Source organism: Neophocaena asiaeorientalis, unplaced genomic scaffold (genome assembly GCF_003031525.2).
Source record: "Neophocaena asiaeorientalis asiaeorientalis breed wild unplaced genomic scaffold, Neophocaena_asiaeorientalis_V1.1 scaffold39, whole genome shotgun sequence".
Taxonomy (NCBI): Eukaryota; Metazoa; Chordata; class Mammalia; order Artiodactyla; family Phocoenidae; genus Neophocaena; species Neophocaena asiaeorientalis.
The window spans coordinates 4,892,393-4,909,582 of NW_020175670.1; the positions used below are offsets into that span (position 1 = coordinate 4,892,393).

A 17,190-nucleotide genomic window follows, 5' to 3' on the forward strand; every position below is an offset into this window, starting at 1 on the left:
TTCCAAAAGTGGCCTCATTCAGGTGGGGCTGAAAGGAGCTTGTTATAAAGAACAAGATACTCCTTCACCTTTATAGAACTGGAGCTATTTCAGGAACTGATGACACAAGACCAAATATTATAACAAAAGATGCTCCCATTGCTCTTATCGCTTAGGAAATTCCAAGGGTTTTAGGTGCTCTCTGCCAGAAACAGACAAAGCCCAAATATATATTGCTTATTATAAATCACAATATCACAATAACAAACGAGTAAAGAAAATATAAGTGATATAGGAGGGGGTAAGTGAGGAACTATTAGTTGGAAAAGAGCAAGAAAAAGGAGGAATGATGGAAAGGACAAAATGGAAAGGAAATTCAAATGAAAAAGGAAAAGAGAAGAAAGAAAAGTCAAGGATATAAATGGGAGTAAAGCAACAGAAATCCACTGGTTTTCTTGAATCACATTGCCTGCCTGTCCCAAAGTAGAGGCAATAGGTAAAGAACAACACTTGATCTGCTGTAAGAATCCAACATAAAGTTAATGCATGTGTCTCAAACCCTTAATTTTGCTAAAATTATTTACGATTCACACTTTAAATTTATGTTTCAAAAATCCTTTTCTCGGGCTTCCCTGGTGGCGCAGTGGTTGAGAGTCTGTCTGCCGATGCAGGGGACACAGGTTCGTGCCCCGGTCCGGGAAGATCCCACATGCCGCGGAATGGCTGGGCCCGTGAACCATGGCCACTGAGCCTGCGCATCTGGAGCCCGTGCTCCGCAACGGGAGAGGCCACAACAGTGAGAGGCCCGCGTACCGCAAAAAAAAAACAACAAAAAAAACCCCCTTTTCCCCTTAGCTTCTGGACTGAGAGCTGCTTGTCTCTGCTCATGTGGATTTCACTGGAGCCTTCCTGACTTCATGCTGCAGGTTTTGCTCCTATAACAATAAATTCCAGACCTCCAAGGTCTGGAGATCCCACAGGCTTGGGGCCAAAGAGCCATTTGTCAGCATCATTAAGGCCGTGGCATTAACATTTGGAAGAGATGGTTTTAGTAAAAAGTTTAAAAATAACTAATATATGTACACATTCACATATATAATATCTAATATACATATACAGATTTTTAAATAAAATTATTCAAATCCATCCCTTCCAAATTTAACTATCTATGTATTATTTACTTGGTTACATGATTCTGACAAATGAAATTAGAAAGACTTTTAATGACTAATCACCAATGCACTACCAACCAGCATGGTAACTAAAATGCATCCGCAGAAATAGCAATTCTTACAATTTAAAAAAATCCATTTCATTCAACTCACTGAAACCATGTACCTAATTACGTCACCCCCACAGTTCTCAAACGTAATTTTTTTGTTGGTGGTGCATCAAATTTCAATTAGTCATCATGATATGACTACGAAACTGTTTAACAAATCATCAAAGGTCTAAGGATGAACCTGCTTAAATTCCTGACACTTTTCTAATTGTTTTCTGGAAGACCACGTGCACAGAAGGCAGTCACGATGGAAAGAGTGCGCTGTTACTAGGCCACATACGCCCTCAGCTTTCTGTGCACACGTGTGTCTGTACATGTGCTCGTGCATGTGGAGGCTTGTGTGTGAGCTCATATGCATGCACCTTGTTCCTTCCGGAACTAAGATTTGTTTGTCTTTTGATCTTCCACCTTTTTCTTCTTACTACCAAAAGGTAACGATAATTAAGCAATTAAAATTAGTGCCAAGAATTATGAAACATATCAAGGCATGAAAAAAATCCTGCATCTGACTACATGTGAACATTTGAGTTTTACTGGGTTTAGACGGATAGGTTCAGAAGACCCAGGGATTTGCCCAAACAATTCTCCTGACGACATTAGAATCACCTGTGTCCATTATGTCTTTAGAAAGTTGGCCTACAAATGTGGTACTTAAATGCAGGTAGATTTTTAAGATTGAAAACAGCAATTTATCATGAAAGTCCTGCTCGTTCAACATGAAATTTCTTTCTATCTACCTCTTCTCCCCTTCATTCCAAAGGAATGCAGAGAAGAACTGAAATGAGAAAACAGTAATTACAATTGTCTTCCTCCCCTGGGGTCAGCCGAATTACCAGCCTCTCACCCCAAAACGAATTTACCTCTTTAAGAATGAATGTCATCCTTATCACTCATGGGAAAAATACAAAGATTAAGATGCCATTTAGGCATAACTGCAATCTTTCATTTTTAAGTGACCTCTCAGTTTAATGGCTTCAATGCGTTCTCATTCACGTGGAATATATACTGCAGGAGAAAACTGTAATAAATGGCACTGTCATGACCCTTAGGTTAGAGCAAAGGAATATTGGAAGATAAATCTCAATTCTGGATACTCACCAATCCTGCAATGGGGGTAGGCAATCTATTGATCTTTTTAACAAGTCCTGGCTTTATAGCATTCAGCAACCTGTCATGAAAAAGGCAGAATGTCAAGTGAGACATAAAGCAAGATGGATCACACAAATCACCTTTATCCAAGGCTACAACTAAATTGCTGAATAGGAAAAGCAGCGAATTTAAAGCATGTAGTAAATCTCAATAATCTATGAGTCTTCATGCATCCAAGTGAAGAGCTTTGCCAACACCAAGTTTGTCTGTGGCAGGCGAAGTTTTAGAATTTGGAAATGTTGGGAGAAAAGAACGGATGGAGGCTGGGAGGAGCCTCAGAGGAAAGGACAAAAATGTGAGCTGGATTGAGGCTGGGAGAGAAGTGTCTAGTTTTGAAGCCAGGTATTACTACACAGCAAGGCTCGTTCCCAATTCTCCTGGCTAAGGCAGGGGTCTCTCCAGGGATGCACTAAGTTCAGAGACCAACATCTATCTTTGCAAATGATTTGCCAAGACTAATTCTACTTCCAGTCCCTCTTGCTCTTTGAGGAGATTGGCTTGTTAAATGTGGTGAGCTTCACTTAAGAAAGGAAAGAATATGTTTAGCAGGAGGTTAACCAGTCATATCCTGAAGATTTTAAACAAGGCTGACCACAATTCCCTAGGTATAAAAGATATGTGAGCAAAACGTTTTCGGGGTAAAGGTTGAAATCACGTAAAAATGGTAATACAAGCAAAGGAATGCAAGAGAAACAACCATAACTGTTTGTCTTCAGGAAATGTCAGCTCAGAGTGAAAAGAAATAAGGAAGGCAACTTGTACAACGAAAATAGGGTTGGCATCAGGGTGATGTGGTAGAATTGTAGCATTTGCCAACTAGGTTATTCATAAAGGAATTATTGAAGGTACAGGGTTGTCAAATGGAAGATTTATTCTTATATTAGGGAATTAGAGGAGAGAAGATCAGGTAATTTATCTCAGGACACATGGCAAGAGAAACTTAGGCAGGGGTTTAGTATAATTCAGGGGTCAGCAAACTATGAGCCATGGACCAAATTTGGCCCAGTGCCTGTTTCTGTAAACAAGTTTTACTGGAACACAGCCCTGTCCACTCATTTACATACTGTTTACTGCTGCTTTTGTGCTATGACAGCAGAGCTGAGTCATTACAACAGAGAACCTATAGCCCAAAAAGCAAACCATTTTTACTATTTGGCCCTTCACCAAAAAGTTTGCCAAACTGTTACCATTCATGCAATCTAAGGTTATAGTAAATTCTGAAGAACCTATGCTTGATAGACTTCTCCAAACCAGTAACAAAAGATTATTTGAAATAGTTGAATAATTAGTCTTGAATTCTGCCTGTATTTTACTCTGACACCTCTATGTATTGATATATTGAGAAATGTCACTACAATGGTTACAACAGACAGGATATTTCTGGGTTTGCACTAAGAACTGCCTGTGCTTGGTCACTTTCACTGCAATTCCAAATGCTGCCACCAAGAGGTAACACCCAGTGTAGACACAAAGAAAGTAGTGCCTTTTGGCCCACTGAGAGCCAAGATGGTGCTCCTTTCATGAATGCACTTAATTTTAACCATGAATTTACAATCTTCTCAAAAAGTGCTTTTTTATAGCTTATTTTGGAATTATTCGTTTTTCAAGTTAGAAAGCAACTTGTTCACTCTTCTCATTTTACAGTTTAGAAAACTGAAGCCTGACGATGATGAGCTGATTGGTGGTACAGTCAGGCCCAGCTCCCAAGATCCCTGAATCAACACATTCTCTGGCAGGGTTAACATCCCATAGCACGTGATTCAACATAGATAGATATGATGTCTCCAAAGCAGATTTTAAATGTACAAAATTCTTAACGTACATTACTTTTCTCATTAGGTCTTAACAGTGTCATTTTAAATAGTATTTGTGCACAGTTGTTGAAAAAGGTCCTTGTGTGGATACGACTGCCGGTTAACCCAAGCTGGCCCCAGGCAGTCGGAGGCACCTCACCCTCTCGCCTGTCCTAGGAATGTACGTTCTGCCCACTATTCCCACAGTGGGAGCCATCGTCAAGCATTCAGCCTTGAGATAGTAGTGTGCTGTTGAGACCATCCGGACTGAATATCTACTGAACCCAGTTAAAGCATCTGTATAAACTTTTAAGATTCTGGCAAGATTCTCCTCACCTTTCAGCCGCCCAAGACAAGCATCATATGTAAGTTCTCTTGCTTATTAACCCTGCCACCTACAAATCTGGAGCTATCTGCCTCTTTCTTCAGGCTCTCCTTGCCTTCCGTGTCTGGGGACCAGATTTGAATCTCACGCTGGAAAATCCTGAGGTTGCCAACCAACGGAGTTGACAATTCAAAAGGAACCACAAGGATCTCCAGTAAAACTTAAGTTTCACTGTCACCAGGATCCCATGGGGCCCTTGACTATTCCCTGAAGGTAACCTTAAAGACTTCCAAAGAAAATGTATAAAGATATTTGTAATTTTTAAAAAAAAGACAGGTGTAGCATATAATATGCACTAACCTACACCTTATTTTTCCACTTAGCAATGCATAATGCAGATTAAATAATTTACACTGGAGAGCATGCCTTATCAACACGTGTGGACCTACGTCCTTCTTAATACCTGTGGACAAACTGATGAGGAGATGGGAGAGGGGAGTGACAGCATTGGCTCTGAAGTCCAACTCACTGAATCCAGAGTCCAGCTTGGTCACTCCTCGGGGGAGTTACTTTGGGCAAGTCCATTAACACCAGTTTCCTCAACTGTCATAGAGAAACAATGGTAGCAATTGCATAGGTGTCAGCGAGGCTTACATGTAACAAAATATGTGAGACGCTAGCACAGAGCCCCGTGCATAATAAGTTCTCTATAAATGCTTCTCTACATTTGTGTGTAAGTATTTATTTAAACTAATTCAATTCACAGCATTCTAGATCAACTACTTTCTCTAATACTTTTAGATTTTTCTAATGAAATAAAATCCCATTATATCAGGTCCCTGAACTTTGTTTCTAATTATCCAAAGTAAAACAAAGATAACAAATACCCTACAAAAAAATTCATAAATTAAGAATCTTTTTTAAAAGAGGTACCCATTTTGTCTTCTATAGCTAAGAATTGTATTATTTTTAGGAACAATGCATCCATCCACTCCTCTTTTATACATGTTTAGATTTTTAAACAGTTTTAAAGGCTTCATTATATTCATCCTTTGTAGAATTATAGTTATATGGCAGAAATCTTTCCTGTCACATGAAGTTGTAAAAAAAATATTATAATGATAGACCTTAATTAAAAGAGCAACCAAAAAAATTTACTATGATGTCTATCCAAATGTTTAACAACAAATTAAAAGATAAAATGCCACAGTGCTCTTAAATATTTGGGATATTTTCAAGATCAAGGCAGCTGTATTTTTTCATGTAAACATTGCCCCGGTTCCGTACCCAGTTTACAGCACACGACAATAAAAGATAACATTGAATTCACATTGTAGAAATGCCCATCACCTGCTTATCTTGTATTCTGCATTAAACTGAGGACATTTTTTGTATATATTAGAATCAGATAAGAAGTTCAACAAAACAGCTATAAGCATGAGTCAAGGACATTTTATTCACTTGAAATTTTATTAAAAACCACTGTTGCCCTCCTATCTATTAAAATATAAATATTTTCAATAAATATTTATTGATGACATGCTTTAAAGTAATGGTGATGATATTAATATTTTATTATTTATGAACCTTCTGAAATGCATTGTTCCCCCACTCTCCTGTCCTGCAGAGACAGGTCATGTATTCACTCCACCATTTTTACAGAAGAAAAGCTTGAGCCCCAAACAGGTGTGAAGCCTTCCCCAGAGACATGCACAGTTAGCTTGCAGCCCAGTTTGGAAAGCCTACTGCAGCTTGGTGCTTTAGAAAGTCCAGCTTCAGTATGTAGCATCAAAGCACAAAACAATAACAACAAACCACAGAAAACAAACAAAAACCAAAAACCCAAGAGAAAACTATTTAAATACAATGTGAGAAAATTAGCACTAGGTGGGAATAAAAGGAAAATGGAAGCGGGTGTCTGCTGGGAAATGGTCACGTTTCACCTATGGATGACATACAACACCCTCAGGAGGAATTCCAGAGAAAAGGAGGCGGTCACTCACTTGTGGCAACTCCCCACTTAGCAGAACCTGACACCGGTTTCCTACCTGTGAGCCCCAAAACCTATAGCTAGAAGGAAGATCAGTCTGTCCTCTCTGTCTGGTAACAGATTAAATTTGTACTCCTCTAAAGACATTTCTGGGACATTGGCATAATTTTAGATAACAAAAAAACACTGGTGTCATTCCATGTCTCCTGCATAAATTTACCCACAAAATAAAGATAATTTAAAAACTGGAGATATGAGAGCTAATTAGGATGAACTAATATCCAGATATTTATTTACCCAGCAATTATTTATCAAGTGCCTGCCGTGTGTTGCACACTGCTCTAGACCCAGGGAAGGCAGTAGTGGAGAAGACAAATGAAAGACCTGCCCTTTAGAACTTATCTCCTTAGAACAAATGAGTATGTGGGGCAGTGGGAGGAACAGAAAATAAACAAGTAAATAAATGAGAGGAAAATTTCAGATTGCATAAACACTGGGAAGACAAGCACCGTAACCCATACGGGTGGTACTTGAATCAGGTGATCAGAAGGCTTCTCTGGGGAGGTAACATTTGGGGAAGAAATGGGAAGATACAAAAGTATTAGCCAAAGAGAGACTGGAGACAAGAGTTCCAGGCCGAATGAACAGTAAGTAGAAAGGCCTGGAGACAGGAGTGGGCTTAGTATATTCAAGGGCCAATGTGGCCAAGGAGAGTGAGTGGAAGGAGGAAACACATGACATGACAGCCAAGGTGTAAACAACATCCAGGCTCAGGTAAGGTGTCTAGATTTTTTTCTAAGTACGATGTACTTAGAAGTACATCAGATTTTTAACATGAAGACTGAAATGATCTGATTTATACTTTTAAAACAGCATCACAGGCAAGTAGTATTAAAACAAATTTATAACTATATATAGGAAATTTGTGTTTATTAAAAAATCACGGGTATCAGATAGATGAATAAAACATCATAAATAACTTATAACGCTCAGCAGTGTTATCATGAAGAGAGTGTAATGAATTTGGAGGAAGTTGTCTAGGTTTTAATGGGTAAAACACACATTAGCTATGAGCTACTGGGAGGTCACTTGATCAAAGTCTCAGTTTTCCCGTTAATAAAAATGGGGGCTTTGGGGCTTCCCTGGTGGCGCGGTGGTTGAGAGTCCGCCTGCCGATGCAGGGGACACAGGTTCGTGCCCCGGTCCGGGAAGATCCCACATGCCGCGGAGCGGCTGGGCCCGTGAGCCATGGCCTCTGAGCCTGCGCGTCCGGAGCCTGTGCTCCGCAGCGGGAGAGGCCACAGGAGTGAGAGGCCCGCGTACCGAAAAAAAAAAAAAAATGGAGATTTTGAAAACCTAACCTTCCATCCAGAACTGTGGTGAGGAGCCAGCGGGACAATGTGTGCTGCTAGCATTTGTTAAATGGAAACTTGCATATTCACACTCATTTGGTATACTGAGCATGTCCCTTTTTGTTAAGTAAGTGCATTTTAGTTTCAACTTTTCCATTAGTCAGCTGCCAAAGACTAAAATAAGTTTCACTTATTTTCTGGCCACCTTTGGATAAAAAACCTCACAAAAATGAATCAAGTCAACAGATGTGTATAGCTTGCTATATATATATATATATATATACATATATATATACATATATGGTAAGAAACGACTAAAAACAGGAAGAAAAGTTTTAATCTTGGATAATCCTCAATTGCAAAAAGTTAATGACACTGAAGGTAAGCAAAAATGCGTGTTTCTGATATGATAGAAATTAATTGGTGTCTACTAAACTCATATTCCAAATCTAAAACACACTGTGACCTATTTCAAGTAAGGCTGTCCACATGTTCCTTTATGTACTCAACAAATATTTATTGGGTGTGCATGATGCCCTGGCCCGGAGCTGGGCACGGGGGACACAAAGGAGGACAGGGCAGACCCCAGGTCTATCCCTCACGGGGTGTGCTCACTAAGAGATTTAAAACCTACAGGAAGACCAAAACTGGGCACATGTGTGGTTCATTGTCATGCTACCTAATGCATGGCCATCTTGAGTTTTTGAGAAGGTGAATTAAAGACATACTCTGCACACATTCTGTGGAATCCAATTCTTAAAAGATTAAAGATTAGATTCCTTAAAGAAACAATTGTTGAGACATCCAGGAATGAGGCTGATGTTCTGATTCAACCACAGGCTGTATTTTGTAATTCTTTTTAACACTTAATATCCAGCTTATGGTAGCCTCTCAATGATTGTTTAATGGTTATGAAATACAAACTGAAGAAATCTGTGTCTATCTGCAATTTAAAAAAAACCCTCAAATCCCTACTGTGGGACAGAGAGGTTCTGTTTCATACCGACTCTTCCAACAGCTGATATAATAGCTCTTCAAGGGGCACAATACAGTGAACACTGCTACAAAAGATACAAGACCATCCAAATGTTAGGAAATATACCAATGGGCAGCTTATTTTTTTACTGGACTGTAATAAACATTAAAGGTAAAAATTTTAAAGGGTTGCAAAATCCAGCTTACTCTATACATCATTCAATTCGGAAATTCAAGTCTAATAATTATCCTAGAGTTTGGGGGAGAGCAGAGACACCATCTAGACCTTGAACCCAGGGTTGGGAAGTTCATGCTTAATCTCATGGGAAATCACTTTATTCTTTGCAACAAGAGATTACATCATCATCTCATTTAGCTTGGTTTGCACAGCTGCAATAGGCAACTATGATCACAAAATTACCTACTTTGTGTCCCTTTTAATTTGGCTCAAGAGTGTTTTCCTATGCAGTTTCCTTGATCACTTTCTGGTTTGACTATGTACCCTGGACAAAGGTGTGCATGCTTTCATTTAACCTAACACGGCAACTGTTTTTGAACCTAAGCATGAGATCAATTTAACCTTGACTATAAACCTGTTACAGATGTCATTTTTAGAGATTTCTTTTTAGAGTTGCCTTGGCAAAGGCAGGCAAGTTAAAAAACCTTTTCTGAGGTCAAGAAAAAAATGGACTAAAATGTGGGGGAAAGTGAAACTTGAACCAAAGGGGAGTTTCATTTGAACAAAATAGTGATGGAATGCAAATTGCCGTCATTAATATCTACCAAATGTTTGTGGGGTGCTATGCCTTGTCAAGACTGTGTGAAGTATAGGTCTATTTAAGCCACTTGCCTTCAACATACCTAAAGAGATCATAAGGACTTTAGAAGGTCTTTGTAGACTTGAAATTCCAAGAAATTGGGCCTAACAGTGAATTCTAAGGCTCAACAGGGCTGTTACTATCCTAATACACCTCCCAAGGCAGCAGCTGCTCCCCAAACTCATCTCCTTTCTCCCCTAGACACACAGCTAGGCTACATCTCTCAGCACCTTTTGAAGTTTTCTGTAGTAATATAACAGAGTTCTGGCCAATGGAGAGTGGGCAGAGTAACATATGTCATACCTACGCCTGTCCCTAAAACCTCTCCCAAGCAATTCTCCATTCCCTCCCTTGCCTCCCCCCATTCACTAGTTAGACGTCAGCACCAGGGAAGACTTTAGAAATCACATGTTGAGGATGGAGTCTCTGTTAGCTGGGGTCCCTGAACAACGACCGGGAGCAGAGTCATCGCCACCCCTTCCTGCTGCCAAAACTGAGCTACACGAGAGTGAGAAGTACGTTTTCGTTGCATTAAACCACTGAGAGTTAGGAGTTTATTAGTTACAGCAGCCAGCATTACCTTAACTATTAAAGCTCTCCAGGAGGTCTTTTCTCAATAAAAAGGGGCCTTACTTTGCCAAACTGTACCCAGGAAAATCCTGTCCTAAAATGCAAAATTAAACACCTGGGCACATCCTTCCCCCTGGGTCTTGTTGGGAGGCAGCAGGATGCAGAAGAGTTCAAATTTGGGCCATTGTAAGCAAATGGACCCATTTTTATTTTCCTACATTTGCTAGGGGTAAAAAGTCTTCTTGCCTATCACTTCTGCTCTTAATACTAAAACAAACAAACAAACCCAAAAAGCAAACAAAAAAAGCCAACAATAATGAAATACTATAAACATGAAAGGGACACTCCAGCAATTATCTGAATATCTTGGAGTCCTTCTGATTCACTTTCAATGTCTCTCACAGTCTCACCTTTGCGTACCATCCTTGCTGTCTAGAAATTACAGAATTTTTGGATTAGAAAAGGCCTAAAAATCAGTTAAAAATCTAGGAAAGGAAACTGTCACCAGGCACATATCTGAGATCAGAGATCCTAAGTGGTAGAGTTAGGATTACAAACTCAGGTTCCTACACTGAGAAGAGTGCTTTACTTCTTGCATTTCAATAACTAATCTCCAGCCACCAGACTCTGCCATCTTAATCAATCTGCCCAATGCACCCAAACTGACCCCATCTAAACCCTGGCTTTGGCCATGTTGCTTCCTTCCTCCAATGACTCCCAGGCTCCTGAGTGCCCACAGGATGCCCTCCGAATGCCTTCACCTGGTAATCAAGCCCCTTCATGCCCAAGCTGCCTTTCCCACCGTGCCTCCCACTCAAGGTCCTCCCCGCTTTTATAAGCTATAAGTTTAAGATGGCACGTGTGATCAATGAACCGTGAGAGCTGGCAATACGTGAAGAGACTTTAGTGTAACCAAATAAAATGGAGCCTGAAGTTACACCGACACAGGCAATGATACGTGTAATCATCGTTGTGCTATGTAGTAATTATGTATAAATGATTGTAATTAGTATTTCTTTTGCGCAGCTAAAACCTGGTACTGCTGGGTTTACTGTCAGGAGGGTGGGAGAACACTTGGAATGCGAAATTGCTGGGATGCAGCTCGGAAAGGAAGCCAGTTCCTTGCTCTCCATACTTTTTCAGCAAGAAGTGCTCAGAACCAAGAGTTCCAGGACTGAGACCCATAAAATTCCAACAGAAATAGGAACCTCCAGAGACAGAAAGACCTGAGGTGCAAATCCCAAGTCGGCAACTCACTAGGCAAGTTAGTTAAGTATTCAACATTGAGTCTCAGTTTCCTCCTCTGAAAAATGGGTACAATAATACCTATTGGTCATGGCATGAGAGTGTGAAATAATGCGTATAATACATTTGGCCAGGCCTGGTGTCCAGTGTGCACTTCATAAATGGAAGTTATTAACAGCTCTTCCCTGCCGCCCTGCCATCCCCTTCCCCGGGCTGCCAAGCAGGTTTGGACCCCAGCCCTGCCCACAAGTGGAAATCTGATGTGTTAACTATTGGCTCACTTCTGCTCCCAAGCATCCTGTCTGTGGCTATAGCTAGGCTGGGAGTTGGGAGAGATGGAAGCACAGAAGTGAGGGAATGAGATAATGTTAGTCCTTTCGGAGGGCAGGCTTGCAAGGGCATGGTCGCTAACACTGGGGATGGGGAGGAAGGAAGGGAGGAAGCAGCAAAGCAAAGGCGGTAAGAAGTCCAAGGACAATCTCGGCGGCACCACAGCCGTGTCCACAGCTGCCTCTGGCCCTGTTTCACTGCCAAAGCCTAGCTATCCTTTAATTCCTGCCAAGGCTCCTTTCCCTTCATCTCACTTGCTGTCCTGAGGGTGACGGGGAAAAGGCAAGTACTGAAGAGGCCCTTTGCTATCCTGGAAAGGGGAGGTCAGCTCCTAATGTGGCTAGTTATAATTCTGAATTAATTTCCTATTCATTCCACATGTTGTTATCAAACACCCCACACCAGATGCCAAGCTAAGCCCAAACCCCACCTGGGTTCTACAGTGGGCCCGACACTAACACAGACGTGATATGGGTTACATAAGATGTTCCCCCCATAGAACACTAGTCTTTTACCAAGTTCTGGTTTCCAAGTTCTAAATGAGTGACTTGGAAAAGAACTTTGGAAACACAGAATGTACATAGTAGGATGGTAAGTTAAGGATAGACATGGCAAGACAAGTGAAGGAAGCATTTCTGCTTCTCCTCAGGAAGCATGACATTTTTTTCAAATATTTGTGTTTGGTGCACAGCAGAAAGTAATCAAAAGTCTCCACTGCCAACAGATGTCATTTCCCAAAAAACAACCTAATCTCATTGAATCTCCTCTGAATAGAGACCATGCTGGCTGTCTACTGCTCACTGGATGCTGTTTGAACTCCTTAACATGTTATTCCAGGTCTTGTGCAAATGGACCTGATACCTACCTTTCCTCTCCTGATACCTACCTTTCCTCTCTGGCCTGCCCCATTTCATCCTAGGCTCTGGCCGCAGTTCCTTCCTTGAACATGCAAAACTCCCTCACACTGCTGAGCACTTTCACAAGCTTGCTGCTCCCTCTGTCTGACTTGCCTTTCCCACAGGCCTCCCCTCTTTCTTTTTCCCCTTAATATGAAGAGGGAAGTCTATTTCTGCATGGTTAACTTTACAAAGGAATCATTTATAAACTGGGTCCTTGGTGGGCTATTTACGAAAAGGTCCTCTCCTGTGGGTAACCGAAGGGAAACATTTAGAATGGCATGCTTGAGGCAAGAATTTTGCACACTTCACGGTGGGAGGCCAGCGCACCCAACCTGATAGCCCAGTAGAGACAGTCAAAAAATGGATTATTAAGGACATACAATTAGGGAGCTACTAAATCCTCTCAAATACAAGCAAAGCCTAATCCAGCAGGTAAGCCGACAGGCAGCCAGTGGGATGGGCCAGTTTCTCCTCTGCCACACAAGCAGCCCATATTTAAACCTGTTGTTATATATATATTTTTTCAGTCAACTGATCATTCCAATAAATGTGTAATAAATTTGTTCAGGAGGAAAGAGATTAAGCCTGTGATTTCCATGAGCAGAAGTTTAATATTTATCAAGGCACGGATTGATAGGGTGAAGGAAATCACATTTTGAGGGAAGTGGTTCCTGAACGATAAATATGCTAAAGTAAGTTTCAAACACAGTTTTGGAAGCATGAAAACAAAACATACTTGCCATATATGTTAAGAGAAAAGAAGTTGTGACAAGGATTATATACTTTCAAATGAAAAAAATATTTGCAAAGGTAGATGAGCTTCAGAACGTTTCAGATGCACACAAAAGCCCCCCCTCCCACGAGTAGATACTTGTAATTGATGCTAGCACACAGTTTGAACGGGAACAGTTGAATCCCCCCCCCCCACACACAAAAAACCCCACTTCACACTGTGCTGAGTCCCTCTTTTAAATAGAAACCGAGGGATGTTTATTTGGTGAGTATTCAAAGAAAAAAATTAAAAGGCAATACTGGAAGTCCATTTTGCTCATCATGAATCCTACAAATTCTCCTTCCATATCCTTCATCCGTTTTCATCTTTCCTAACAGAAGACTGTCAGGGATACTCAGTTCTTGCCTAAGTCCCTACCTAAGCCATGCCAATCTTCAAACAAAAAGCAGCTTTTCACTGGAGATCTTTACTAAAAGAGTGGGTTGAAATGTCCTTACTTGAACCTAGAAGCTTAATGAGTCTTGGTGCCAAAGAGCTGGGGACAGGCCAAGTCAGTGAGGCCAGTTGTGATTTGGCAGAAAGACAAGGGAGAACCCTACATAGGAGGCCTATCAAATTCTTAACCAGTCCGCTAAGGCCAAAATCAGTAAGGGCAAAAGGACCCAAGTTTGCTGAGATTTAAGTGAGCATCTGGGTTAGAGAAAGAGCTCTAGATGAAGAGCTGGAAGACACTGTGCTCTACAACCTGGGGTCTCCATCTCATCATCAACAAGGGGGTGGTGGGACGATCTGATCCAGGTTGTTCACCTACTGTAGTTACAGAGAGGATAAAATAAGGGAAGGGTTTGTGAATACTGAACAAGGTAATGGTGATTGGAAGACACCAGTCTGGAATCGCCAACCACTGGGGTGACCATGCACACACACACACACCGACGCACATGTGCATACATACATACATACGTACCTACGTACACACAGTTAGCTGAGGACAGTCCCAGGTTTCATTTGTTGTTCCAGCATCTCAGCTGATTAACACCTTCTTTCACTCTCAAAAGCGTTTTGTTTGATATATGGTCACTTCACTATTAAGCCATTGGGTCTAACAAATCTCATCTCCTTATCAATAGTTGAGGAAAATACACCATGTATAGTTTATATTAGATAAGGTCTCTAACAATAGCCTATTGAAATGATGCAAAAGCATGAGCCAGAGCTCAGACCATCAAGTCAAATCATGATCAGTTGATTGGCAGTTCCCAGAGATGGCTATTAACTGACAAAAGTCTTCAGTGCCTCCCTCTACCAGTGAGACAGGACTTTTCGGAGCTGACCTCTGCCAGGGCCATGCAATACAAGTGACCTCCAGCTCCTCGGAAGTCTTCTTAGCTTCCTTGGTTTCCATGACACCACGCTCCCTGGGTTTCCTCTCGTCTCTCTGATAGCCTCTCTGTGAGCTTCTCTTTCTCTCATCTCTGACCAGGGAGAATCCTTCAAACTGGAACCTTGCTCTGCTGTTCTTTCTTGACGTGATCTTTCCCTTAGAGAGACTGTCATATATGACAGCTTAACCCTGATGTCCACCCATGGCTGGCAAGTCCAATTCAAATAAGTTAAATCCATCATCTCACCCCTAAGTTCTGCCTTTGTCCCCAGTAGCCTACAGGACTCTCTGCCTGAGTGGACTGTCTGTACCCTAAACGCAGTCTGCCCAAACTGAAATCATGACCTCTCCCACCAAATAAAGGACCCCTTCCAACTTGCAGCAAGGGCCTACCCTGCTTGTCATTAACAACTGAAATGCTGAAGTGATTTTTTAGTCTTTTCTTTCATTCATCTATCCCTATACCCTACCAAGTCCTGTTGATCTCTTTTAAATTCCTCTTTTTTTCATTGCTCTGGAGATCACACCCAAAACTCCTTTTGTGGTTTCAAGGCCCTGTGCAATCTTTTTTTTTTTTTGCGGTACGCGGGCCTCTCACTGTTGTGGCCTCTCCCGCTGCAGAGCACAGGCTCCGGACGCGCAGGCTCAGCGGCCATGGCTCACGGGCCCAGCCACTCCGTGGCATGTGGGATCTTCCCGGACCAGGGCACGAATCCACATCCCCTGCATCGGCAGGCGGACTCTCAACCACTGCGCCACCAGGGAAGCCCCGCCTTGTGTAATCTTGATCCTGCCTACTTCTCTTCTTCATCCATCCTCATCTCATATCATTGTCCTCCCTGTTTTCTACATTTTCGCCAAGTAAGTCTTCTTGCAACTCCTCTAGTACATGGAGCTTCTATCTTAAGAATCTCAAACATGTTATTCTCTCAGCTAGAACACTCCTTTCACCTCTCTTCCCTCTTTCTGGGCCAATTTCTGCTCTTCATTCAGGTCTCTACCTACATGTCACTTCCTCAAGGAACTCTGAGGTTAACATACCACATGGGGTCAGGATTTAGATTCCAGATCTGATCAGGGTGCCTCTGTTACACGATGTGATGGCATAGTTTACTAGTGTCTATAGTAACTTGCCACACCTGTAAGCAGGTTCTTAAAAAGGTTAATTGGATGAAGAAAGAGACACCTCCTGCCCCGACCCCCTGCCAGGCAGATCACCCCTATGTTTGCCAAACACGTCATCCTCATTCCTGTCCCCAAACCTTTCCCCCACTCTTGTTCCTGTGTAGTCTGCCCTCTCTTTCCCTCAGCCAATTCTCACCTTAAGTAAAGATGTAACATCTCTCCAATAACTGTCTCCCAAACTACAACAATCTTCCCTTGTTTAACTTCTATTAAATTTGGGGATTAAATCTTAGTCACTTTTGCATTTACTCATACACTGGTTTACACAGTAACAACTGCTTTGTGTGTGCGTCAACGCCCAAGCCCATTATAAAACTCTTGAAGATCAAGGATCAAGCCTTACAGTCCCTTTTTATGCCCCTCGGTGCCTAGTGTGGGGCTGTGCAGAACAGAGTCAGTATGCAGTAAGTCCTGCATGTGACAGAATGTCTCCATGGAAAGCTACACCATCAACTCCCAACCTGTCCTAGAAGATGAGTGCGTATCCATGGCACACCACATCTTATGTTGAAATCAGGACAAGAATCTAAGACAAGCCCTCCTTCTTAGAATAAGCAGCTCATTCATCGGCAATGATATAGACAAGTATTTGCCAACAGGTTTCTTGTCTTCAGAAAATTATTTCAGCAACATAAGAACTGAGACAAAAATCCACTGAGACATTCTTTATTGGTCACTTATTGGCAGACCAACATACTCGGACTTTGCATTCCATCAAAACGTGTCTGCAGAACAAACCCCAGAAGTTCACTTCTATGACTCCTAAGAAGATAGAGCTATAATGGAGAATCTTATAGGTAAAGAAAGCAGAAACTTCCATCTGTTGAACTCCCAGTCTTCAGGGATGGGTCCATTCTTTATGTAAAATTGTGTGTGTGTGTGTGTGTGTGTGTGTCTCTGTGTGTGTGTGTCTGTGTGTGTCTGTGTGTGTGTGAAGCAGCGGTGGGGGTAGAGTGTGGAGGGAAGGAGAGAAGAGGAGAAGGGAGAGAAACAGAATAATACTGATGATGACAGCAAAAAAATTGGGAGAAAGTTAATGATCTAATGAGGATTAAATTGCCTAGGTAGAACTCTTACTACTGGACTCATTGTATCCAACAGCTGTTTGTAACAGATGTATTGTGTGCCAGACCAGTGTCCAAGGGGGGAAATCCGAAGATAAATAGAAGAGGTCTTCAGGA

General features: G+C 41.6%; 1 protein-coding gene across 8 annotated transcripts in view; it reads right to left on the reverse strand.

The window, feature by feature from the left end:
* Nucleotides 1–17,190, reverse strand: part of LIMCH1 (LIM and calponin homology domains 1) — a 332,153-nt gene that overhangs the window by 169,602 nt on the left and 145,361 nt on the right. For all 8 annotated transcript variants that reach the window (XM_024731734.1, XM_024731731.1, XM_024731732.1 and 5 more), the window contains exon 3: nt 2,360–2,429. In XM_024731734.1, coding sequence (XP_024587502.1) covers nt 2,360–2,429 — 70 coding nt within the window. The remainder of the gene's footprint in view (nt 1–2,359; nt 2,430–17,190) is intronic.